The sequence below is a fragment of the Salvelinus sp. IW2-2015 genome, unplaced genomic scaffold, assembly GCF_002910315.2.
Source record: "Salvelinus sp. IW2-2015 unplaced genomic scaffold, ASM291031v2 Un_scaffold16393, whole genome shotgun sequence".
Lineage (NCBI taxonomy): Eukaryota > Metazoa > Chordata > Actinopteri > Salmoniformes > Salmonidae > Salvelinus > Salvelinus sp. IW2-2015.
Window position 1 is genome coordinate 1,201,815 of NW_019957565.1, and position 27,951 is coordinate 1,229,765.

Consider the following 27,951-nt stretch of genomic DNA (forward strand, 5'->3'; position numbering starts at 1 on the left):
GGTGTGTGTGTGTGTGTTGTTGTGTGTGGTGTGTGGGTGTGTGTGTGTGTGTGTGTGTGTGTGTGTGTGTGTGTGTGTGTGTGTGTGTGTGTGTTGTGTGTGTGTGTGTGTGTGTGTGTGTGTGTGTGTGTGTGTGTGTGTGTGTGTGAATATGGGTGAGTGAATGCCGATGGTTGTCTAGAGGGTGGTGGGCTAAGTGTGACTCACTCTAGAATAAGCAAGAGACTTTGGAGGGATCTCAGGCTGTCACACAAATAACAAAAATCAATTAGTGTAGGTCTGGAATATGGTCCAAAATCAAGCACCATATATCAATTAAGATATACAGTACCAGTCAAACGTTTGGACACACCACTCAGTCAAGGGTTTTTCTTTATTTTTACTATTTTCTACATTACAGACTAATAGTGAGGACATCAAAACTATGAAATAACACAAATGGAATCATGTAGTAACCAAAAAAGGGTTACACAAATCAAAATATATTTTAGATTTAGATTCTTCAAAAAACAGCCACCTTTTGCCTTTATGACAGCTTTGCACACTCTTGGCATTCTCTCAACCAGCTTCACCGGGAATGCTTTTCCAACAGTCTTGAAGGAGTTTCCCCATATGCTGAGCACTTTTGGCTGTTTTTCCTTCACTCTGCGTCCAACTCATCCCAAACTATCTCAATTGGGTTGAGGTCGGGTGATTGTAAAGGCCAGGTCATCTGATGCAGCACTCCATCACGCTCCTTCTTGGTCAAATAGCCCTACAACAGCCTGGAGGTGTGTTGGGTCATTGTCCTGTTGAAAAACAAATGATAGTTCCACTAAGCACAAACCAGATGGTAGTGCGTATCGCTGCGAAATAGTGTGGTTGCCATGCTGGTTAAGTGTGCCTTGAATTCTAAATAAATCACAGACAGTGTCACCAGCAAAGCACCCCCACACCATCACACCTCCTCCTCCATGCTTCACAGTAGGAATTACACATGCGGAGATCATCCGTTCACCTACTCTGTGTCTCACAAAGACACGACAGTTAGAACCAAAAATCTCACATTTGGACTTATCAGACCAAAGGACAGATTTCCACCGGTCTAATGTCCATTGCTCGTGTTTCTTGGCCCAAGCAAGTCTCTTCTTATTATTGGTGTCCTTTAGTAGTGGTTTCTTGCAGCAATTCGACCATGAAGGCCTGATTCACGCAGTCTCCTCTGAACAGTTGCTTGTTGAGATGTGTCTGTTACTTGAACTCTGTGAAGCATTTATTTGGGCTGCAATTTCTGAGGCTGGTAACTCTAATGAACTTATCCTCTGCAGCAGAGGTAACTCTACGTCTTCTTTCCTGTGGCGGTCCTCATGAGAGCCATTTTATCACAGTGCTTGATGTTTTGGACTGCGGATGTCATGTCCTAAAGTAATGATGGACTGTCATTTCTCTTTGTTTATTTGAGCTGTTCTTGCCAATAAATGGACTTGGTCTTTTACCAAATAGGGCTATCTTCTGTATACCACCCCTACCTTGTCACAACACAACTGATTGGCTCGAATGCATTAAGAAGGAAAGAAATTCCACAAATTAACAAAGAACACCTGTTAATTGAAATGCATTCCAAGTGACTACCTCATGAAGCTGGTTGAGAGAATGCCAAGAGTGTGCAAAGCTGTCATCAAGGCAAAGGGTGGCTACTTTGAAGAATCTAAAATCTAAAATATATTTTGATTTGTTTTACACCTTTTTGGTTACTACATGATTCCATATGTGTTATTTCATAGTTCTGATGTCTTTACTATTATTTTACAATGTAGAAAATCCCTGGAATTATAGGTGTGTCCAAAGTTTCGACTGGTGCGTGTATATCGATTAGGACTGTTCAGTATTTCCTATTTAGTGAAGAGTTATCCATTATTTTGAATATTTACTTTTCCCCTACTCAAGGATACCAATAATGTAAATTTTTCCCCATAAATGTCCATTTGCCAAATGTCTGATGTATCAAGTAAGTGTTCGAATGATCACTTATGTTGTCACACACACTCAATAGTGAGACCAAAAGATACAGGAAGAAATGCATGGTATGAAACACGAGTAAACACATGATGAACATGATACATTCCAACAGATAATCGGCACGATAATCACTAATGTTGACTCTTGTTTCTGTTGCAGTTCAGCGGAAGAACAAAACAATGACAGGTGAGTAAATATTTTTCCACTATTATTCCACTACATCAGACATATTGTTCTCTATGCCAAAGGATTTATTTTTGTCCCTCCTTTTTTTTGCTTTCATAGACAGCCCTATTTACTAGCTACATCATGAACTAGTCTTGTTATTCCGTTAGCTAACCTCAATCAAACATAACTTCAATATGGTTGTACCTTGAAGGAAGAATATTTTCCTCTTGAACTATCTCTCTCTGTGGTGGTGTTCAACTTAACGTCCATCCATCTGCCTGTCTGTCTGCTTGCTCTAAGACCTGGGCCAGTTCCACAGAGACTTCCTACGGGCGTGTAACAACCAGCGAATGGCACACGGAGCCCCAGCCCTCACACTGGACCCAGCCCTGAGTCAGGGGGCGCAGGCATGGGCAGAAACTCTACTGGGAGAGCGGGTGCTGAAGAACTCATCCTCCTCCCATGGTGAAAATATCTGGGCCAAGACGGGGTCAGCGGGCATCACTGCTACGGGTAGGGAGAACCAGGAGGACTGGATGGTCTGCAGGGACAGGGATTTCTCAATAGGCAGTATATACGGCGGGCATATTTTGAATGGTTCCGGATGGGGATCGCTAACCCTATGCCTAACCTTAACCCTTACTATAACCTTAACGTTGACGCTAACCTCACCAACCCCATCCCCCCAAGCCTAACCTTAATCCTAACCCTAACCTATTTCGAACCCTATGCCTAACCTTTGGATATGCCTAACCTTTGGATATGCCTAACCTTTGGATATGACTAACCTTTGGATATGCCGGCTGAACATCCACTTCTTTCTCAATAAGTACATTCCCAGGGGATCCCTCAGGGTGTGCACATTTTTCATCTAATGAAATGACTTCTTTCTTTCTCCGATAAGGTCAAGAGGTGGTGGACGCCTGGTACAAACAAGAGGAGAACTATGACTTCTCCAAACCAGGACATCAGGACAAAACAGGTAAACCTATCAGCATTAAAAGTAGAAGACAAGTATTTAAAAAAATAAAAATAAATGTAACCTTTATTTAACTAGGCAAGTCAGTTAAGAACAAATTCTTATTTACAATGACGGCCTACACCGGCCAAACCCGGACGACGCTGGGCCAATTGTGCGCCGCCCTATGGGACTCCCAATCATGGCCGGATGTGATACAGCCTGGAATCGAAACAGGGACTGTAGTGACGCCTCTTGCACTGAGATGCAGTGCCTTAGACCGCTGCGCTACTCGGGAGCCACACGGGAGTATACAGTAATGTAATGTGCTACGCCAAAGGGGTCTAAAAAAATAGCTCTAAAAATTACACCTTGCTTTAAACAGTCATCTCTGACCACAGCATGTCATGTTTAAAGTCTGCCTTGCGTTGATATTTTCCTCAATGTTAAACGTATTGATAATCCAAAATAATTTGGTGATAATTGTGCCCCATTGTCAATCATCGCTCCCTTTCTATCATTTCCTCTCCCTCTTTTTTTCTTTGTTCATCTGTTTCAGGGCAGTTCACACAACTGGTGTGGCGTAGCTCCAAGGAGGTGGGCGTAGGCATGGCAAACGGTGGCACGGGGATGCTCGTTGTGGTGGCACACTTTAAACCGGCTGGCAACATCAGCAACCCTGGTTACCACGCTCAGAATGTGATGCCAAAAGGGTCGAAAGTTACCGATAAGCCAGTGGAGGTCGTCACTTCGAGAATGCAGGCGTTGGCCGTGAACTCACTGTCAGGTGAGCAGCATCACAGAGTGTGTAATGTGAACCTTGTTATGATGCTTTATGACAGGTTTACAACATTGTTGTGATATTGTTGTGAAGGCACTATGAGTGGGGGTGACAAAGTGTCACTCATACCTTTTTAAGGATTAATAAAGACTTAATATACCGTGTAACTCTCCATGTCCCGTATAGACAATGAGCTTGGCCAGTTCGGCCGGGCTCTTCTGAAGTCTCTGAACCAATACCGGAGCCAGCACGGGGCATTACCTCTGGTGCTAAGCCCTGCCCTCACTAGGGAGGCCCAGGATTGGGCGGCTCACTTGGTGAGCATCAACACACTGATGAACAGCGGCAAAGGCCACGGGGAGAACATATTCTACTGCTCTGGCTCCAGCACAGCGACCCCTACTGGTGAGGCACATACCTGCACTGCACTGACATACAACTTATAAGGGCCAATGGGTAAAAAGAAAGTCAAGGGCCTAATTCCAATATGAAGTATGAGTATCATGAACTAACTCCGATACTGGATAGGATGTTCACATAGTAGTCGACAATCCAAAGTCTCTGTCAATTGCCCAAAACTTTGGTTTGTTGTTGTATGGGGTCGCAGGAAAAGGCTCTGCACAATGCTTGCAAAGTTCCCAAAAATGTGCAATCATTTATATATTGTCCTTCTCTTGCATATGAATTATAGGATCAGATGTGGCCGAGTCTTGGTACAAGGAGATTGAGAAGTATAACTTCTCATCCCCTGGTTTTCAGAGTGGAGCAGGTAAGGTGTCCAGTGCCCTGACACCTCATAACAACCCAATGCTATTGATATATAACCTCATCCACAACAGTCAATGTACAATATAGAAAGTATTTTGTGCTATTATTTAATCAAACTCAAAATCAGGAAAACAACAGTGCTCCCTGGCAGTGAATTTACCATAATCAATAACACCTACGACATGAAACACAATTAAAGTCCATAAGAAATTGTTAGGAGTGAGACATGCTGGCCGAAAATGTATTTTTTTCTGCATTTGGTGTTTGTTTGAAAAATAAAATCAGTTGATTGGTGGTACTCTTGTCCTAGGTAATTTCACTCAAATGGTCTGGAAGTCTGCAAAGCAAGTAGGCGTGGGTTTGGCGACCAGTGGGCGGGGCACGTTTATCGCCGTGGCGTTCTACGACCCAGCCGGCAACATCACCAACCCAGGCTATTTCCATGACAACGTGAAAACCAAAGGAAGCACACTTTAGTCTGAGCCATACATATGTAGTATGTATGCCGGCACTACCAAAGGTTTCTATAGGAATGGGGTGCTTATCTGGGCAAACACGTTGTTGCTGTTATCTTTGGTTGTTGCTATGATTTGTCCTCTTTTGGAAGGCTGAGAATCTTTTTTTGTTAGTTCATTGTTTTCCATAGATGGCGCCATTCTAACGCGACATGCAGTTGCCAGGAGCCATCAGTGTAGACGGCCGTTGCGCCGTCTTATGCGAGACAAACTTGACCTTAACTTTTTTAACTTCTATCTAAAATGATACCCTTAAATTGTTATTTTCTAACTAACAACAGTAATTTGGGAAATCTGTATAAATGGCTTAATAGGAAATAATTTTAATGGTTATGGGTATTTTTTTATAACTGCAAAATAAAAGTGAGATTTTCACCAGACAGTTACTTTTTCTGTTACCTCGAGTTATTTGGCTATGAACTCGTCCTATAATCGTATTTGTGGCCAAAGCATAAACTGGAGAAAAAAACTACCTCAAATAGACCGTTTCATAAATGCTTGCTATTTCCTCATAGAACATGATGTCATGTTGGCTCGCTGAGCTGGCCAATCAGTGGCCAACTTGCATGAACAATTCTAATGACCGGTATACTCCCACACCATTCTGTTGTTGGGGTATGTCCACACCATTCAAACACATATAATAAGGATCTTTACAGATCGGTGTCCTACCCGCGGGACGGTTGAGCTAATGTGCGCTAATGCGATTAGCTATAGGTCATATTTCGTAGAAGTCTGGAAACACTGGACAGTTACTTAAAACACGAAATGTAATGCCTTTAATCTCGTGCACGTTTTTGTCATTTACTATCCATGAATAGAGAAATGCTCGCTTTTTAAATGTATTCATTGATGTTTATCAAACATGTTGACATACAGACTGAGACTGCACTATGTTGACATACAAGGGGCACTAAATGGTGGAATTAAATGTTTGTAGGTTGTAACATTTGTGCCACACTTTGAAAAACATATTCAACGAGAACTTACATCTAGTTAGCATCCTTGCTGCCGTCTTCCACCAGCAGAGGGAAACAGCTTGTTACCTTTCACTGTATTCCCTGTCAAATAAACAGGCAATCTAACTGGAGACATGTAAAGAATCTGTCTCTCACACACACAAACACACACACACAGACAGGGTGAACAATTGTTGCTCGCTTCTGTAACCACAGGGACAGACAGGCCTTGCATGGGGAATGCAAACAGAAACTAGAATAGCATGGCATCACATTGCACCATTGTTCTCTATATCCCTAGGAGGAAAAGTAACGAGTTGTTTTATAAGTGCCATCATAGTCACATTTTAAACAAGGTCAGCAGATAAAAGCTCAGAAGCTTTTGGTTTTGCATTCTAGTTTGAATAGACAGGGATCAAATAGGATTCTAACGATAAAGCAGGAATATGGTGCATGAAACTGTTTTCTACCTGTGTGCTTTGAGGATTATAACTAGTGTGTTTATAGTTTGGAATATTAATTGAGCTTAGTTGGTAATGACAAACACAAGATTGAGAACATTCTGTTGAATGAAAAACACCTGACAAGTTACTGTAACATGTTAACTCTATACATACAACCTTGTAACTAAAGAACACTGATATCAAAGTAATAGTAGGGGATCAAATGTAAAGTTAAACAGTCAAAATTCGGATATGTTTATGGATGAATGTTTATTTTTAATGTATTAATTCTGCGTGGTTACAGGGTTAAAACAAAAACAACTCAAAGGGTTAAGTTTAGGTATTAATTCTGAGTAAGGTTAGGGCTATGGTTTGGGGATGGCTTACTACAAAATAATTAAAAACAACATGCTGTTTCCATCAAGTATATACTATACTCCTGGCTTGGTAGAGCATTGTGAACTGCCATGGCGCAGTGGTCACAACAGCACGCTTCGGCCTAAGTGGCGCGCTCCACCTCCATGCATAATGAGTTCGGGCCAGTGGCAATAGTTTCACATTTTTGCGATGAGCCCTGTTCTCAGGAGCCTTTTCAAACATCCGAAATCAGAGCCTATTTCTAGTGATCAGGCCGGTCTATTTAGTCCCCATGTTACACAATACATGTTTGTGTGCGTGCGAGAGGCGACAGAGTGGTACGAGAAGAAAACAAGCTAAGAGTATGTTAGGGGATAGGATGTGGGCCAGAGGCCTTGCCTCCCAAGGGAGGGGTGAGGGGGATGCTAGCCAGCCAACACTGTCGAATCCCAGAAAGTTTTAGGTCAATAATTGTTCCCTTAAACCTACATCTGTCCAAATATATGGGTACTCGTCAATAATATTCCAACCAAAAACATTCTGTGAACAGTACCAATGGTTTGGGTATCAATTGTATGTGTGTTGAACATCAAAACAGGATATAACGTAATATTTCCCTTTGACATATCCAATCCATTTTGGAACAAAATTCTTATAACAGCTTCAAATAATACCTAAGCATATTATTCATATTATACGCACGCACGCACGCACGCACGCACGCACGCACGCACACACACACACACACACACACACACACACACACCACACACACACAACACACACACACACACACACACACACACACACACACACACACACACACACAACACACACACACACACACACCCACACACAACAACAGCACACTCACACTCACTCACAAAAACCACCCCCTAACAAACACTGTGAAACACCAGGCAGCTCACTTTACTGATTGGGAAACAAAAAAGGAAGGTAAAGAGAGAGGCACATTTGAATCTTAAATTCTCTGCATAACTAACAATGTGAACAGTGCAGCAATGATTTGATATCAATTGCATGTGTCTTGAACATTAAAACAGGACATAACATAATATTTTCCTTTGACCTGTTAGACCCATTTTGGACCAAAATGTTCATAATGCCTAAGCATATTATTCTAGCTTTACCACCCAAATAGAAGTCAGACAAAAACATTAGGTCATCTTATTAAATAGGTAGGCAGTGAGACATGTTTTTCCATTCGAGGGTGAGACCCGCTCTAAAATGCCTCCAGGTGTTCTGTATCTGGCCCGCCAGAAATGTAAGTCAAGCTTGGCGGGCAATGTGATGATTGGTCCTCCCCTGACTGCTCAGGGGCAACCGGATTGGGCACAGTTTTTTTTAAACGTGAGTTAAGTAAGTTTGACAGTTGGGTGTTTTTGTTTAACTCACAGACAGCACACACAAGCAGCGCTCGCACACACACACGCATCTCACCCTTAACGAACACTGTGGAATGCCAGGCAGCTCACTTTACTAATTAGGAAATAAAACAGGAGGATAAAGAGTCACATTTAAATCTCGACTGCTGCATAACTAACACTGAGACTTTGCTGTAATGAATATCCATGGATAATCTAAACAGCTTTTCAAGTATAAAACAATTGAGTACTTAGAACATGATGGTCAGAAAAGTTGTGCTAGAGTGGTATGTGTGTGCATGTGCGCGAGTGTGTGTGCTGACGTGCGTGCAGGTGTTCCAACCTTGTTCTCTTTCTCCCCTATTGTGGGTGATCCCCAGAGGAAATTACTTTGGCGGGAACAAAAGCTCCCCTCTGACTGACAAAACAAAAACAACTCATTGGAAACAGCCGATACCAGTGAGCTTTAAAACCCTACACACACACGCACACACACACACAAACACTGGGTGGTGGAGCCAGTTGGACAGCGTAAAGCACTCTAGGCTTACATTATTGATAACCTCTCTCTTTCTCTCATTCTCCCCTTCTCTTTTACGTTCGCTCTCTCTTTCTCTCTCCCTCACTCTCCTGCTGGGCAAAACTGGTAAAAACTGGTAAAAACTGGTTTAATTATGTCATTTCAACCGGTTTCATGTTGCAATTACGTAATTTCAACAAATGTTTCCCGCTTGTCTCTTTCTCTATCTCTCTCTTTCTCATTGGCAGTATTGTCTGCACTGCAGGCCACTCTCTTGTGACTACTCTACCGACCTAGTCTCAGACCCTCAATGTAACATTATCTTCGTTTGAGACCCTTCTTTGGTCCTTTGTTTAAAAAGTCTGCATGATAATACATAATACATGTTAATACATGTACAGTATAATACAAGAGGATGAGGGCTGGGGAGTAACTGATTACATGTAATCAGCTATATGTAATCAGTTACATGTAATCTGATTACAACAAAAACTGTAACTGTAATATATTACGTTACCAGCAAATATTGTAATCAGATTAGAGATACTTTTGAAAAAGTAGATGATTACTCCTAGGATTGCTTTTAAATTCAGAAAGGATGTTTGCAAATTTGTTTTTTCTTGTAAAAAGGTGCAAGTTTAAGTTTGTTCCACCTGAGCAAGCCCTATGACACACCCAATGCGTTTGATGGATCCTTTTTGTCTTCGTCTAATGCCTTTTATGAGGGAAGTAATCCAAAAGTAACTGAAAGTGATCAGATCATTACGTTACTGAGTTTGGGCAATCCAAAAGTTACATTACTGATTACAATTTTGGACAGGTAACTAGTGACGGATTACATTCAGAAAGTAACATACCCATCCCTGAAGAGGATGACTATACATGAATATGGTCAACTTCGAAACATAAAAAATCTGGATAAATTTGTTTTTGTCTGTAAACTGACAAGTCAATTAATAGACATTTACAGGGAAGTTACTGCTAAATTACTTATCTTCAGGTTGGCGTGGGTGGGTGTGTGTGTGTGTGTGTGTGTGCGTGATAATCTAAGTGTACTGTCTTTCAGAAGCTCTTGTACCAGGTTGTCAACCCTACCCTTATCAGTTGAGTTGACAACAATGCTACCCATATCAGATGAGTTGACAACAATCCTACCCATATCAGATGAGTTGATAACAACCCTACCCACATCAGATGAGTTGACAACAACCCTACCCTTATCAGATGAGTTGACAACAACCTACCCATATCAGATGAGTTGACAACAATCATACCCATATCAGATGAGTTGACAACAACCCTACCCTTATCAGATGAGTTGACAACAATCATACCCATATCAGATGAGTTGACAACAACCTACCCTTATCAGATGAGTTGACAACAACCTACCCATATCAGATGAGTTGACAACAATCATACTCATATGAGATGAGTTGACAACAACCCTACACTTATCAGATGAGTTGAAAACAACCCTACCCATATCAGATGAGTTGACAACAACCCTACCCATATCAGATGAGTTGACAACAACTCTACCCATATCAGATGAGTTGACAACAACTCTACCCATATCAGATGAGTTGATAACAATCTACCCATATCAGATGAGTTGACAACAACCCTACCCATATCAGATGAATTGACAACAACCCTACCCATATCAGATGAATTGACAACAACCCTACCCATATCAGATGAGTTGACAACAACCCTACCCATATCAGGTGAGTTGACAACAACCCTACCCATATCAGGTGAGTTGACAAGTTCACTTCCATCCAAGCATGCGAACATGTGGCATATAATGCCTTCAATTACTTTATTACCTCTTGCCAGGACAGGTTTCTCTTCCCTTCTTTCATCTGATGCTGTGATGCGCCTGCTCAGGTCTCCTCCGCACCTGCTCTCCCTCACACACACGCACGCACAAGCACGCACACACCCATCTCATGTTAGCTCTGAATAATGTAAGTGCTGCCTCACACTACGCTTCTGCCTTGAGGGGAAACCAAATGACACAGCAGAACCGACATGTACAACACAGCACTGGGACCTCCGGGGGTTGCCTAGGGGATCTCTCTACGTTGACAATTAGCTCACCAGCTAATAGTGGTATGGATCCTTAGCTCAATAAAACTGTGTTGGGGAAAGAGGGGATTGTCTGAAGGGGTGGTTCAGGTTCTAGTCATTGTGATAGTAAGGGATTCTATTTAAATGTCTTCAACGTTTTCACCTCTACAAGTACTTTACAGCAGTGGTTCCCAACCTTTTTCGGTTACTGTACCACCAACTGAATTTTGCTCTGCCCGGTGTACCCCTGAAGTATGCCCTCAAGTCCATTCTACCAGTAGGCCTATGGTCTCATGAGTCTTCTCAAGTACCCTCTGTGCATAGGCCAAGTACCCCCAGAGGTCCTAGTACCCCTGGTTGGGAACCACTGATTTACATTGTGTGGGTCACTCACCCCATCCACCTCCAATGTGTATAGCAGCCAACTTCGTGATTAGCAGCCATTTTGTACTAGAGTGCTCAGCAGTTGTCCGGTAGTACAGTATCTGGGATAATTATTTGCTTAGAAATCACTAGTGCACCAGTACTCCAACAAGGGTTGTCGTTGAAAGTCTCAGGCCAGTGAAATGTGAAGTATGCCACACTAAATAGTAATCACTTTCAGGAAGGTTCTCCTTATGTAGTATTGTGCTGGATACGGTTTAAAGTACTTTGAGACTTAAGTACAAAGAGTTATATACTTAATGTATTAATTTTCAACTCCTAGTGGAGCGAAGGCCCTTCAAACCTCTCTATTACATTTTAAAGTGCTTTATAAAGGCAGTATTGTTCTCACCAATGAAATGAGGTACCCATACATATGGTGTGAAGATTAATATAGAAGGTACAGTCCTGTTGCAGTCTTGCCAATTTTTTCTACCACCACAACATTCAGTAGTGAGGTTTAAGCCAAGCTACTGAATTCAACTGTGTTCAACTCACTGACCTTCTGTAGTGGTGAATTTATGTATTTATTCATAATAAAAACCCTGGTAAAATATGGGTTAAACATCAACAAAAAGTGGTGACTCAAAGAAAGTCTGGTTAAATGAGGACAATAGAAACATCCTGGAATAGAAACAAAGGACGGCAAGTAAATATTCCCATGTCCTCGTTTTGGAAAATGTTCTCCTCCGCCCCTTTAAAGTGCTTTTACTGTGTGCATTCTGGAGCTGCATCACAATGGTCAATCCCTGCACTCTTTGTTAGCATAGCCTTGGTCATACAGGTGTCTTTTTAAATAGGAAGTAAATACCTATAGGAAGAAGAGAAATGTGAGATGGTCAAGCATGTCACGCCCTGACCATAGATTGCTTTGTATGTTTCTATTTTTTGTTTGGTCAGGGTGTGATGTGGGTGGGCATTCTATGTTTGTATGTCTATGTTTTCTATTTCTATTGTGTTTGGCCTGGTATGGTTCCCAATCAGAGGCAGCTGTCAATCGTTGTCTCTGATTGAGAACCATACTTAGGTAGCCTGTTTTCCCACTTTGAGTTGTGGGTGATTGTTTTCTGTTTAGTGTTTTGTTGCACCTTGCAGAACTGTTCTTTTGTCGGTTTGTTGTTTTTGTTCGAGTGTTCATATTTATTAAAAGTATTATGAATAGATATCACGCTGCACTTTGGTCCTCTTCTCCTTCTCCCGACGACAATCTTGACAAAGCATCGCTAATACTAGGCAGGCAGCACGTAGCCTGCAGGTAGCTGCATCACTAGGCAGGTAGCCTAGTGGTTAGAGCATTGGGCCAGTAACTGAAAGGATGCTGGATCGAATCCCTGAGCTGACAAGGTAAAAATCTGTCGTTCTTCCCCTGAACAAGGCAGTTAACCCACTGTTCCTAGGCCGTCATTGTAAATAAGAATTTGTTCTTAACTGACTTGCCTTGTTAAATAAAGGTAAAATACAAAAATAATGGGGTACTTTAGCTGTATTGTAGGTCATTCATATCCACTGGAAATCTCCATCGCTTGAATTACAAATGTATATCTAATAAACTTGATGTGTCTGAGTTGCATACAAACTACTTAAACATTTATAGACTGTGGGCATAGAAAATCATTCTCCAGTTAAACTAAACTACCTCGATGATTCATAGTTTATTTGTCACTCACAAAATGGAAAGTTGTTGTAAAGAACTTCAATACTGCATGTCAAGTTATTATGCCAGGTGGACTCTGTCCAAAGTCAACGCACAACCTCCTCCAAAGCTGTCATCACCATGACTATCACCATGGTCGCCATCAGTTGTCTCCAAACAAAACAAATACTTCATAGCCTAAATCACATTCCACTGGATATAGGGACAGCATTGGCCTCAGGAACCCTCAGTTCTTTCCTAAGGATGAACATTTTAGTCACGTTTTGTTAATCTAATATTTTCCAGGTCTACTATTAGCGATATATTGCCATTGTGTTATTCACATCTCGCTCTATCTCTCTCAATGGCAGCAAAGTGCTTTGAGGGTGTTAACTTGATGCAGCCTGTACGCAATGTTTAGAGAATGATAGAAAATAACTGGTCTTAAAACTACTCGGGAAATTCTGATATGAAATAAAAGAAAAGCATATTACAAATAAAATGTATGATCATTATTATTATATATGCAAGTGGACTTGAATGATTTTTCAATCATTATTGTTGCTCTTCTCATTTCATCAATGCAGCCACTAATGTCAATAAGTTTAGCCTATTGATGACGCATTCTTTTTTTTACTTCACAATGTATTTGCAGGTAATACAAAGATAATATCTGGCACAATTTAAATGTCATTCCAGTCATAAAATCTATTTTCTTTTCAAAGATATCCCATGATGAATTGCTATGACCTTCTTATAGTTTTATACCCACTTGCACCTGTGCTACTTGCAAATTACTATCTAGCAAGCATTAGTTTCATGTAATGCATTGTTTCAAAAGTGAAGAAATGGAGGCAACCTTATCAAACTTGTAACATGTTTTTACATGAAAATGTAAATCTTGAGTGCTGTTTGGTTACATTTTGTGTGTAGCAATAAACCTTGTTGGCCAGCTTCGCATTCAATGATACCACCTGCAAGCTTTCCTAGTTACAAAGAATACAAAAGTATCCCCAAAGTCCCGAACATAAAGAGATCTCTTTTATGTTCCTAGCCCAAAGTATCCCAGCGACTCTCCAATGTTTCCATTTCTGTAACCATTGACAACAGGTTACTATATCGTGAGAGCCAATCAAAACTAGGAATCAACTTTTGTTATCCAATGAAATACAGTTGTACTATGATTGACGGGTGTTTAAACCAATAGCATTCATAATCTTCCGTTGCCACTGATTATAAATCAGTCCTCCGATTTTGAATCGCGTATTCTTCTTTCTTGTTTCAGAGTGTTTCCGACAGCGGCAGTTATACTTCACCTGTGTTTTTAAAAATTGATTAATTCACTCAAAATGAGGGAAATTGTGCATTTGCAGGCTGGTCAGTGCGGCAACCAAATTGGAGCAAAGGTTGGTTCAACTTTCCAGACTATTTCACCTTTCATTAAAGCTCAGTAACGTATCCCTGCCTTGCATTTCTGTAATTTATCTATCTAATGTTAGTTATAAATAAATTATCTAGCTAGGCTACTACTATTAGGCTACATACCCACGTTTTCTGTATTGTAATTGCTCTGTATTTGATTCATTCCCTGCAAATTGCTTCGCTGGCATATCTTTTGGGATGGCTATGAGACGTGAGTTGGAGATAACACCTGTTCCATTTCTTTCCTCTAGTTCTGGGAAGTGATTAGTGACGAACATGGCATCGACCCCACTGGCACATACCATGGGGACAGTGACCTTCAGCTGGAGAGAATTAATGTGTATTACAATGAAGCCACGGGTAGGTCCTCTATTAGCCTGCTAGTTCTATATATTCTCTAGTCATTTAAACAAAATAGGGTTGTAGTGCTGCTAGATCACATTTTTTCAATTTGAGAATAGGGGCCTACACGGAGCTGGTAAAAATATTTTTGGAAAATGTATTCTGATAAATAATAAATATATTATACTGTAATGAAACAGGCAGGGAGCAGGTCGAGGGTTAGCCGGAAGTCTAGCGCGCTATCGACTGTGCCGCAAAAGCATGCTCAGGCGGTAGAGTCGATATCCGTCTTATAAACCCAGGGTTGTTATAATACTAAATTACCACAAAAATACCCAAAACTAGGCCGCGTATGGGAACGCGCTGGGTGGCGAGCTCTTTCCTGGTCCAACTTCGAAGCGCTCTGCGCACACTTTGAGCGGACCATATCCCACCTAATAAGAACCCCACAGACAGAACTACGAGGGGTTGTCCTCAACAGTTTGTTATGGACTTGGGACTCATGTACGACGCTCTCCGAGTGTCTTGTAAGATCGCATAATGATTAGTAGGCCTATTTTCAGTGGTGTAAAAATACTTGAAAGTACTACTCAAGTAGTTTTTTTTTGGTTATCTGTACTTTACTATTTATATTTTTTACAACTTTTACTTCACTACATTCCTAAAGAAAATTATGTACTTTTTACTCCATACATTTTCCCTGACACCCAAAAGTACTTGTTACATTTTGAATGCTTAGCTGGACAGGAAAATGGTTCAATTCGTGCACTTATCAAATTTTATTTGTCACATACACATGGTTAGCAGATGTTAATGGAGTGTAGCGTAATGCTTGTGCTTCTAGTTCAGACAGTGCAGTAATATCTAACAACTACCTAATACACACAAATCTAAAGGGGTGAATGAGAATATGTACATGTAAGTATATGGATGAGCGATGGCCGAGCGGCATAGGCAAGGTGCAATAGATGGTATAAAATACAGTATATACATGTAATATGAGTAATGTAAGATATGTAAACATTATTTAGAGTGCATTGTATAAAGTGACTATTGATCCATTTATTAAAGTGGCAGGTGATTGGGTCTCAATGTAGACAGCAGCTTCTCTGAGTTAGTGATTGCTGTTTAGCAGTCTGATGCCCTTGAGAGAAAGCTGTTTTTCAGTCTCTCGGTCTGGCTTTGATACACCTGTACTGACCTCACCTTCTGGATGGTAGCGGTGTGAACAGGCAGTGGCTCAGGTGGTTGATGTCCTTGAGGATCTTTTTGGCCTTCCTGTGACATCGGGTGCTGTAGGTGTCATGGAGGGAAGGTAGCTTGACCCCGGTGATGCGTTGTGCAGACCGCACCACCATCCTCTGGAGAGCCTATCAAGAGAACATCCTTGGTCGTCCCTACTGCCTCTGATCCGGCGGACTCACTAAGCACATGCTTCGTTTGTAAATTATATCTTAGTGTTGCAGTGTACCCCTGGCTATCTGTAAAGAAAAAGAACAAGAAAATGAGGCTCTGGTTTGCTTAATATAATACATTTTAAATTATTTATACTTTTGATATTTAAGTATATTTTAGAAATTACATTTACTTTTGATACTTAATTATATTTAAAAACAAATACTTATAGACTCTTACTCAAGTAGTATTTTACTGGGTGTCTTTTACTTGAGTCATTTTCTATTAAGTTATCTTTACTTTTACTAAAGTATGATAATTGGTTACTTTTTCCACTACTTCCTATTTTACATAACAGAACCAAACATAACAGCATATAGCACAGTAGGCCTATTTTACTGTTACACCAAGAACTCCTCCTCAGTCATTTCTTGTGTGCTTTTAGGATGGTTAGCTCGCTGAAGCTGCATTGCTGAAACTCAACAGCTTGCACCAGTAGGCAGGATCTAGCCAATGCTCAGGTACAGATGAAGAAATCCTAGGCCCCAAGGATTTATAGTTTTATAGCCCCCCCCCCTTCCAGTACATAATTTCCTGTAAAGAAATCCATGCACCAAAATGCTATTCGAAAGGGTGCGAAATTTACTGTTTAAGAAAAAGTTCCTTTATAATAAAGCCATAATAACATTTGCGATGTGGTATAGGCTACAGGGGGATTTCTTTTTGGCAGGGGTCTGAGAAAAAATAATTTCATGCAATTCTACCTCATGTACATTACATCTGTCTCTAACAGAATGTCTAACTCAATAAAATGTCCAGTGGCACACTGACTCAGACTCACCTGATGAAGATAAAGCCATAGGCTACACACGGAGATGGCCGATAGGCTATTGCCAAGTCGAGCGTGTCTCAAGATGAGCTACTTTGAAAAACAGTGCTGTTTGCAAAATATTTTATTTTTTCCCCCTATTGGTTCTACAGGCAGATTCATCTTCCCTTTTCAGCAGTAGACATTTGCTTTCCAAACTGTATATTTTTCCCGCAATTGTATTTTTAATTCTGCAAAAGGCAAACCTACAGCCTCAAACAACCATAATTTAATCCATAGATGGCAGTTCCCATTCAAATCAGCACTGGCAGCCATTGCTTGTGTACCCATGAGTTTAAAAGTCAAATTGCCATGGTAAGAGGTTGCAAAACCCTTCTATGGATTATGTCTATGGCCACAATGCAAACAAGCTGTATGTTTGGCACGCATGCTGCCCAAAATCCTGACCTTCCCGGCTGTAGGCATACATGTAACTACCAAAATAAAGGAAACACTTGAGTAAACGAGGGATAAAAAGTGTGAGTTATGGTGTGGGGTGCATTTACCTGGCATGGTTTAGGTACACTTGTAGAATCTATGCCCAAGTTCATTTAAGCTGTTCTGGCAGCTCGTGGTGGCCTAACACCCTTTTAAGACATTTTATGTTGGTGTTTCCTTTATTTTGGCAGTTACCTGCTTGTGCTAAAACTTTATCCAGTTATTTCATTTCTTTTACTATTGACCCTTCTGTGGCTAAATTATGCTCTCTGGTGTATTTTGAACATTGCGAGCGGGCTCCTGTGATTGGATAAAAATATATATACATGCATACATTCTAAATAAATTATACTAAATTAACACAAATTTTCCATGAACTACAACAAACCAAATATGTATAGCAGTTTAGAGTTAACCAACTTGCTGAGTGCGTTGCCAAACTGCAGCAACAAGTGACAAAAATAGTGTGAGTCAGGGGCTGGACATGGGCCCAGACCCTGACTCACACAATTGAACAGTCATATTTATTTATTATGCAGTTTATTTTTTATTAATCAGTTACCCAATCAAGGCAGGGCCCCCCAGTTACCGATGCGGGCCCCTACTTCATCTCCTCCCCTATTTGACGATTAGCTAATTGAGAGCGGGCTCCTGAGTACTCCTGTGGTTGGCGGTTGCAGTAAATAAAAGTACTAAATGTATAGTGTGTGTATATATATATATATATATCATTTCCTTATTTAGGAAAAACCTTTTGCTGCCTCTTGGGTCCCCCACAGGCCTGGGCCCAGGTGCTTCAGCACCAGTAAGCCCCTGCATTAATCTGGCCCTGCCTATGCTTTGATTGAAACAAAATACAAGAAAGGGTAATAGTTTAATACCATATACTCTAATTTGCTCACGAAACAGTATTTCAAGAAGATCTAATTGCATATTCCCATTAAACTATTTGTGATCAAATGATTAGCACGCAGATGCCGTTTGGACATTTTCCTGGTAAAACGTGAATAATTATAAATAATTTTATGCATATTCGATAATGATATTAAATCTGTCGGTACAAACTTTGAGAAATGATGATTTTTTTTATTTTTATAATAATTGCGCTCCCGCACGTAACACCACTGGTTGAACTTGATTAGAAAATTAGTGACCAATGCATTTGGTGGTCGTTCATGGTTTCGTGGGCAATGCAATGCCTCAAATGTTTCTCTTTTGCTTTGCAGGAGGCAAGTATGTCCCCCGTGCGGTGTTGGTGGACTTGGAGCCTGGTACAATGGACTCTGTGAGGTCGGGTCCCTTTGGACAGATCTTCCGACCAGACAACTTCGTCTTCGGTGAGCCCTGGCTTTCTGCTTTTGAGATTTTGAGAATGATATTTGATCCAACAACTTGTATTCATGAATACTACTGACTACATCCTAAGGAAGAAGCGTCTTAATATTGCTACAATGGATATTGTATTCATTTGGGGCATTACTATATGTTGTCAAAAGACCTGGTCCCTTTTGTTTGTCTGCAGGCCAAAGTGGAGCTGGAAACAACTGGGCCAAGGGCCACTACACAGAGGGCGCAGAGCTGGTGGACTCTGTTTTGGATGTGGTGAGGAAAGAGGCAGAGAGCTGTGACTGTCTACAGGGTTTCCAGCTCACCCACTCCCTGGGCGGGGGCACAGGCTCGGGCATGGGCACCCTGCTCATCAGCAAAATCCGCGAGGAGTACCCCGACCGTATCATGAACACATTCAGTGTGGTGCCCTCGCCCAAAGTATCAGACACTGTGGTGGAGCCCTACAATGCCACCCTGTCAGTCCACCAGCTAGTAGAGAACACCGACGAGACCTACTGTATTGACAACGAGGCTCTGTATGACATCTGCTTCCGTACCCTTAAACTTACCACGCCCACCTATGGCGACCTCAACCACCTGGTGTCAGCCACCATGAGCGGGGTCACCACTTGCTTGCGCTTCCCTGGCCAGCTCAACGCTGACCTCCGTAAACTGGCTGTCAACATGGTGCCCTTCCCCCGTCTCCACTTCTTCATGCCGGGCTTCGCCCCCCTGACCAGCAGGGGGAGCCAGCAGTACAGGGCCCTCACTGTGCCCGAGCTCACCCAGCAGATGTTCGATGCCAAGAACATGATGGCAGCTTGCGACCCACGTCACGGCCGTTACCTCACCGTAGCTGCAGTGTTCAGGGGCCGCATGTCCATGAAGGAGGTGGACGAGCAGATGCTGAACGTCCAGAACAAGAACAGCAGCTACTTTGTGGAATGGATCCCCAACAACGTCAAGACCGCTGTCTGCGACATTCCTCCCCGCGGCCTCAAGATGGCCGCCACCTTCATCGGCAACAGCACGGCCATCCAGGAGCTGTTTAAGCGCATCTCCGAGCAGTTCACCGCCATGTTCCGCCGTAAGGCCTTCCTCCATTGGTACACCGGGGAGGGTATGGACGAGATGGAGTTCACTGAGGCTGAGAGCAACATGAATGACCTGGTGTCTGAGTACCAGCAGTACCAGGACGCCACCGCCGAGGAGGAGGGAGAGTTTGAGGAGGAAGGAGAGGAGGAGCTGGCGTAAAGATGTGTCATGTGTACTTCACATGCCTTACTGACATTTTTCAGTGTCCTGTTTGTCTTGTCTGTCCCTTTTCACTGTGGCCTTCTCAAGCTGTCAAATTCCAGCTTTTGAACCAAATCTCTATTAAAGGCATAACTTTGATAGCATTTTGTCTCCTGTACTCTATAAGTCAATCCATCTGTGTTCAAATCAATTATACAAGACACTTTAGGTACAATCATTGCAAATGGCCCACTTCCACATAGAAATGTGATGTAAGGTTGGCTATGGAATATTTCAGCAATCAATTCACAAAACTGACCATGTAAATGGCTAAATCCAAAACCATAGAATGAGTCACCTGCAAAAAAATATGACTGAGTCTTGAAAAATTGAGTGATAATTTAATTTGGAGGGTGGATTTTAGCTCATTTATGCATAACGTTTAAACTTTTTTTTTATATGGAATTGTTGCCACTTGTAAGCCTTCATATTTATTCAACAGTCAAACTTGCCTAGTATTTGTTTCCAAGTATTTTGCCAATTGCTTTTTATCTGTCCAAGCATAGAGGAAGACTAAGTGGACATGGCTGAAGGGCAAAACCATATTTAATTTCCGAATAGTTTAAAGTTGGGTTAGGATTTGGTTAAGGTTAGTGTCAGTTTTAGGTTAGAGTGCCAACAGCAAGAAGGTAGAGTGCCACGTCACGACTGTGTCAGACTGACAGATTGGTTGAGTTCGTTTTGCATGGCCCAGTGCCCCGGGTGGATGGAGATTTCACTTATAGACCAATGGAATAGTCTAAAATTAGCAAACTCCGCCCACCTGGGACACCAGGCCACGTCGAACGAACTCAACCATTGCTATAACATATGTGGTTAGATAAGTAAAATACCTATCCAGCCGTTGTAAGATCTGGCATGGCAGAGGAACGTGCCCCAAGATTTTGGCTGCTTTCCCCTGCTCCGACGTTGCACGCAATAACCAATGCTTGCGTGCCATTTCATCGACTGACAGGTTGCTGTAACATATGTGGTTACCTGATACTTAAAATACCCATCCAGGCGTTGGAAGATCTGGCATGTGTCAGCAAATGGACTGGGGTAAGAAACTCCCTTGCTCTAACATACCAATCCAATGCCTTACCAATCATTGCGGTAGGGTTATCAAGTGCACATTTCTGTGAGATGAGTAGAAAATTGCACTGCAGCAGCCCCAAAGTTGTGTAGAGACCACATCCAGTAGATGGCGCCATCACAATGAAGAACTACTCCAGACAAGAATGTGAATAATGAAGACATTGAATAGAATACCATCTCTCCTACAGTTACACTGACTAATGGGTAGGGTTCTTATGATTGGGCTGTTTATAAATCTGTTTTCTTTTATCATCTGTTTTATTTTCTTTCTTTTCTGTGAAATATGCACATCCTTCTGCCTTCAAAGGTCTACCTATTCAGCCTCAGCTTTACTTTACTATTTATATTTTTGACAACTTTATACTTTTACTTCACTACATTCCTAAAGAAAATTATGTACTTTTTACTCCATAGATTTTCCCTGACACCCAAAAGTGCTTGTTACATTTTGAATGCTTAGCAGGACAGGAAAATGGTCTAATCCACACTTATCAAGAGAACATCCCTGGTCATTCCTACTGCCTCTGATCTGGCGGACTCACTAAACAAATGCTTGGTTTGTAAATTATGTCTGAGGGTTGGAGCGTGCCCCTGGCTATTCGTAATAAAAAATACAATAAAAATTGTGCCGTCTGGTTTACTTTAAGGAATTTGAAATTATTCATACTTTTACTTTTGATACTTAAGTATATTTAAAAGCAAATACTTTTAGACTTTTACTCAAGTAATAGTGACTGGGTGACTTTCACTTTTACTTGAGTCATTTTCTATGAAGGTATCTTTACTTTCACTCAAGTATGACAGTTGGGTACTTTTTCCACCACTGCTCACATACACATATTTAGAAGCTGTTATTGCGGGCGTAGAGAAATGCTTGTGTTCCTAGCTCCAGCAGTGCAGTAGTATCTAACAATTCACAACAATACACACAACTCTAAAAGTAAAAGAATGGAATTGAGAAATATATGAATATTAGTACGAGCAATGTCGGAGTGGCATTGACTAAATGCAGTAGAATAGAATACAGTATATACAGTTGAAGTCGGAAGTTTACATACACTTTAGGTTGGAGTCATTGTAACTCGTCTTTCAATCACTCCGCAAATTTCTTGTTAACAAACTATAGTTTTGGCAAGTCGGTTAGGACATCTACTTTGTACATGACACAAGTCATTTTTCCAACAATTGTTTACAGACAGATTATTTCACTAATAGGGAACGTGAGCTGGGTTTAGACAGTCGTGAGACAGGTTTGTTTTGTGTATCACAATTCCAGTGGGTCAGAAGTTTACATACACTAAGTTACCTGGCCTTTAAACAGCTTGGAAAATTCAAGAAAATGATGTCATGGCTTTAGAAGCTTCTGATAGGCTAATTGACATAATTTGAGTCAATTGGAGGTGTACCTGTGGATGTATTTCAAGGCCACCTTCAAACTCGGTGCCTCTTTGCTTGACATCATGGGAAAATCAAAAAAATCATCCAAGACCTCCACAAGTCTGGTTCATCCTTGGAGCAATTTCCAAATGCATGAAGGTACCACGTTCACCTGTACAAACAATAGTACGCAAGTATAAACACCATGGGACCACGCAGCTGTCATACCGTTCAGGAAGAGACGTGTCTGTCTCCTAGAGATGAACGTACTTTGGTGCAAAAAGTGCAAATCAATCCCAGAACAACAGCAAAGGACCTTGTGAAGATGCTGGAGGAAACGGGTAAAAAGTATCTATATCCACAGTAAAAACGAGTCCTATATCGACATGACCTGAAAGGCCGCTCAGCAAGGAAGAAGCCACTGTTCCAAAACCGCCATAAAAAAAGCCAGACTACGGTTTGCAACTGCACGTCTGCACATTTTGGAAAAGCATTCCAGGTGAAGCAGGTTGAGAGAAAGCTTTGGACACTCTTGGCAATCATCAAGACAAAGGGTGGCTACTTTAAAGACCCTCAAATATAAAATATATTTTGACGTCTTCACTATTATTCTACAATGTAGAAAATAGTAACAATAAAGAAAAAACCCTGGAATGAGTAGGTGTGTCTAAACCTTTGACTGGTACTGTATGTAAGGTCCCATAGCTGACGGTGCAGGTCAGAGCAAAAACCAAGCCATGAGGTCGAAGGAAATGTGCTGTAGAGCTCAGAGAAACGAATTGAGTCGAAGCACAGATCTGGGGAAGGGTACCAAAAAATGTCTGCAGCATTGAAGGTCCCCAAGAACACAGTGGCCTCCATCATTCTTAAATGGAAGAAGTTTGGAACCACCAAGACTCTTCCTAGAGCTGGCCGCCCGGCCAAACTGAGCAATCGGGGGAGAAGGGCCTCGGTCAGAGCTCCAGAGTACCTCTGTGGAGATGGGAGAACCTTCCAGAAGGACAACCATCTCTGCAGCACTCCACCAATCAGGCCTTTATGGTAGAGTGGCTAGACGGAAGCCAGTCCTCAGTAAAAGACACATGACAACCCGCTTGGAGATTGCCAAAGGCACACAAAGGACTCTTAGACCATGAGAAACAAGATTCTCTGGTCTGATGAAACCAAGATTGAACTCTTTGACATGAATGCCAAGCGTCACATCTGGAGGAAACCTGTCACCATCCCTACGGTGAAGCATGGTGGTGGCAGAATCATGCTGTGGGGATGTTTTTCAGCGGCAGATATTGGGAGACTAGTCAGGATTGAGGAAAAGATGAATGGAGCAAAGTACAGAGAGATCCTTGATGAAAACCTGCTCCAGAGCGCTCAGGACCGTGGACTGGGGCGAAGGTTCACCTTCCAACAGGACAACGACCCTAAGCACACAGCCAAGACAACACTGGAGTGGCTTCGGGACAAGTCTCTGAATGTCCTTGATTGCCCCAGCCAGAGCCCTGACTAGAACACGATCGAACATCTCTGGTGACCTGAAAATAGCTGTGCAGCGACGCTCCCCATCCAACCTGACAGAGCTTGAGAGGATCTGCAGAGAAGAACGTGAGAAACTCCCCAAATACAGGTGTGCCAAGCTTGTAGTGTCATACCCAAGAAGACTCAAGGCTGTAATCGCTACCAAATGGGCTTCAACAAAGTACTGAGTAAAGGGTCTGAATACTTATGTAAATGTGATATTTAAGTTTTTTATTTTTAATAAATGTGCAAAAATTTCTAAAAACCTGTTTTTCCTTTGTCATTATGCGGTATTGTGTGTAGATTGATGAGGGGGGGGGGGGGAATAAGTGTAATCCATTTTAGAATAAGGCTGCAATGGAACTAAATGTGGAAAAGTCAAGGGGTCTGAATACTTTCCGAATGCAGCGTTTACTGTGAATGGAGTCTCCGCAAACGCGGGAACATTGTCCTTCAATTTCAATCTCGCTATAGTGCTGAACTGTCGCGATACGTATTGAATTGAGCCCTTAGTCTCTGTTGTTTAAGCTGAAGTCTCCTTCTCACTGGAAAAAAGCAACAGATACTCTTTAAAAACATTTTAATGATGTGCGGTCATGCCTTGAGCATGTTTCGATGACACACTGTTCAATACAATGACCATCACATTGTAATAGTTAATGAGACACATCCCTGACAAGTTCTGCAAAAATCTTTCTTCTCCATCACAACAAACCAGTCATTTCCCTTTATAAAACATCCAACCTGCAATGATGGTTCATGCATGGTAACTGCAGAAATGGTAGCCTTGGTACCAGTCTGTTTGTACCATCATTCCACTGCTTGCCACTCCTTTGGCATACAAGGAGCTGAAATGACACAGATTTGGGATCAGGCTACAGAAATGGTTACAAACATATAGTAGTCCATGCTAAGCCTTGACCACTACTTTTCTGTTTTTGACAGTATCAGATGTGGGAGTCTATTTGTATTTGTCATCAGATGTCTCCTATTTCTCTAGCGATCACCAATCACCTGAGGCCCCTTAGTTTTTAATCTTCCCAGTGTTAACACACACACTGTTCTGCTCATGGTGTCAAAGTGGAGCTCTAAACGGATGATGGATTGCTCTTTTAGTGCCAGAGCTACTTTGCTGTCACTACCACTGAGGAGAGAGAGAAGGAGAGAGAGATGGGAAGGGATGTTGGATGTGGAGAGCAGTGACAACAACGACAACAACAGCTAACATAAATTAGGAAGCGTTCCGGTGGACAGATGGGGCTTACCATCACCCCCTCTGCATGCAAATGCCAACGACCAAAGAGTACCCCCCACCCTCACCTCCCCTCCTCCATCCCTCTCTTCCTACCTCGCCATGGAAACGGCACTATGGATTATCTCCACCAATGAGAGAGGCCAGGATGGAAAATGATGGAAAATGTTGGTGTTGGTGTTCTTCTTGTTGGGTCATTTGCTTGTCTGGTTGTGGGGTTGTTTCCATTTCACTGTAGTCAGTTCAGGAGATTCCTTTCAAATTCCTTTTCCATGATCAAAAAGTGGCATTGATTTTTTTATGAGGACTTTTAATGCCATTTTTTAATTCAATTATTGTATTGAACTCTGTTCTCGAATGGAATGAATAAAAATGGAGTTGAGCCCAATCATGTTAGCAGTGCAGCATCCCTGGAGAAGAAAGGAATTACATACCTTACTCAAGGGCACAACGGCAGAGGACGGCATCTAGGAGATTGATGCCAGAAACCATCACCGGCTCACTGCCACCATATTCTCCTGTCGGACCTGAGGATTTGCCCCGCTCTAACCTTTCCACTACCTACCATCCTAAAGGAATGTGAAAGAAAAGGGCCATTTGTACATGAACAGGATTAAATGTCACACACTTACTGTACCAGTAAAAAGTTTGGACACACCTACTCATTCAAGGGTTTTTCTTTATTTTTACTATTTTCTACATTGTAGAATAATAGTGAAGACATCAAAACAATGAAATAACACATATGGAATCAAGTAGTATTTGAGATTCTTCAAAGTAGCCACCCGCTTCCTTTATGACAGCTTTGCACACTCTTGGCATTCTCTCAACCAGCTTCACCTGGAATGCTTTTCCAACAGTCTTGAAGGAGTTCCTACATATGCTGAGCACTTGTTGGCTGCTTTTCCTTCACTCTGCGGTCCAACTCATCCCAAACCATCTCAATTGGGTTGAGGTCGGGTGATTGTGGAGGCCAGGTCATCTGATGCAGCACTACATCACTCTCCTTCTTGGTCAAATAGCCCTTACACAGCCTGGAGGTGTGTTGGGTCATTGTCCTGTTGAAAAACAAATGCTAGTCCCACTAAGCGCAAACCAGATGGGATGGCGTATCGCTGCAGAATGCTGTGGTAGCCATGCTGGTTAAGTGTGCCTTGAATTCTAAATAAATCACAGACAGTTTCACCAGCAAAGCACCCCCACACCTCCTCCTCCATGCTTCACGGTGGGAACCACACATGTAGAGATCATCCGTTCCCCTACTCTGCGTCTTACAATTTCCACCGGTCTAATGTCCATTGTTCATATTTCTTGGCCCAAGCAAGTGTCTTCTTCTTATTGGTGTCCTTTAGTAGTGGTTTCTTTGAAGCAATTCGACCATGAAGGCCTGATTCACGCAGTCTCCTCTGAACAGTTGCTGTCGAGATGTGTCTGTTACTTGAACTCTGTGAAGCATTTATTTGGGCTGCAATTTCTGAGGCTGGTATCTCTAATGAACTTATCCTCTGCAGTAGAGGTAACTCTGGGTCTTCCTTTCCTGTGGTGGTCCTCATGAGAGCCAGTTTCATCATAGCGCTTGACAGTTTTTGCGACTGCACTTGAAGAAACCTTCAAAGTTCATGACATTTTCCGCATTGACTAACCTTCATGTCTTAAAGTAATAATGGAGTGTTGTTTCTCTTTGTTTATTTGAGCTGTTCTTGCCATAATATGGACTTGGTATTTTACCAAATAGGGCTATCTTCTGTATACCACCCCTACCTTATTACAACACAACTGACTGGCTCAAATGCATTAATTAAGAAGGAAAGAAATTTCACAAATTAACTTTTAACAAGGCACACCTGTTAATTGAAATGCATTCCAGGTGACTACCTCATGAAGCTGGTTGAGAGAATGCCAAGAGTGTGCAAAGCTGTCATCAAGGCAAAGGGTGGCAACTTTGAAGAATCTCAAATAGAAAATATATTTGGATTAATTTAACTACATGATTCCATATGTGTTATTTCATAGTTTTGATGTCTTCACTATTATTCTATGTAAAAAATAAAGAAAAGCCCTGGAATGAGTAGGTGTGTCCAAACTTTCGACTGGTACTGTACATTTTAAGTATCTTCCCTTGTATCTTCTGAAAAAGAAACGACAAAATGAGTCTCTCTGAGGATGCAATCATGTAATATTCTGTACTAATTCTGTGAAAAAGTTAATGAACTGAGCTCACACTTCTTCGGGGTGTTACAAAAAGAAGTTGGAGATAATACGCTAAGTCTCTCACATGCGCTACTTGCATTGTTCTTGACACCTCACTTTTGACAGTGGAGCCCAGCGAAGCAGGCAGGCACGCAGGACTCAAGAGGCTCTCTCCTCTCCTTTCTCTTTCCTCTCCTTTTTCTCCGCCGTTTCACTCCTTGCCGGCGGCGGCTGTGTGTGGCTGATGGCATCCGGCGTGCAGGGCGCCACGCGCAAAAGGGGTCCTGTCACTCACTCGCGGCGGCCATATGTGTGCCTGCGTGAGCTCCGAGCCAGCGGCGGCCGCCCCTGCCAGAAGACATTAGGGGAGCAGCGGGACGTCATTAAGGCGGCGCGATGATTGATTAACCGCGAATCGTGAACGCGAACCTCCCGCCTCAAATCCTCCACCACCTCCTCCCCGACTTGC

General features: G+C 42.0%; 2 protein-coding genes across 2 annotated transcripts in view; both read left to right on the forward strand.

Moving 5' to 3' along the window:
• glipr2 (GLI pathogenesis-related 2) overlaps window positions 1-6,119 on the forward strand; it is a 7,184-nt gene extending 1,065 nt beyond the window's left edge. Inside the window, exons 2-7 of the mRNA XM_024146463.2 lie at window positions 2,467-2,679; window positions 3,071-3,148; window positions 3,684-3,911; window positions 4,092-4,310; window positions 4,597-4,674; window positions 4,984-6,119. Coding sequence (XP_024002231.2) covers window positions 2,517-2,679; window positions 3,071-3,148; window positions 3,684-3,911; window positions 4,092-4,310; window positions 4,597-4,674; window positions 4,984-5,150 — 933 coding nt within the window. The 5' untranslated portion in view covers window positions 2,467-2,516 and the 3' untranslated portion in view covers window positions 5,151-6,119. The remainder of the gene's footprint in view (window positions 1-2,466; window positions 2,680-3,070; window positions 3,149-3,683; window positions 3,912-4,091; window positions 4,311-4,596; window positions 4,675-4,983) is intronic.
• Window positions 6,120-14,245: 8,126 nt separating this feature from the next.
• On the forward strand, window positions 14,246-20,178 carry zgc:55461 (beta-tubulin family protein). Its single transcript, XM_024146464.2, has 4 exons — window positions 14,246-14,390; window positions 14,658-14,766; window positions 18,676-18,786; window positions 18,972-20,178. The coding sequence occupies exons 1-4, from the start codon at window positions 14,334-14,336 to the stop codon at window positions 20,030-20,032; spliced, it is 1,338 nt and encodes a 445-aa protein (XP_024002232.1). The 5' UTR covers window positions 14,246-14,333; the 3' UTR covers window positions 20,033-20,178.
• The last annotated feature ends 7,773 nt before the right edge of the window (window positions 20,179-27,951 follow it).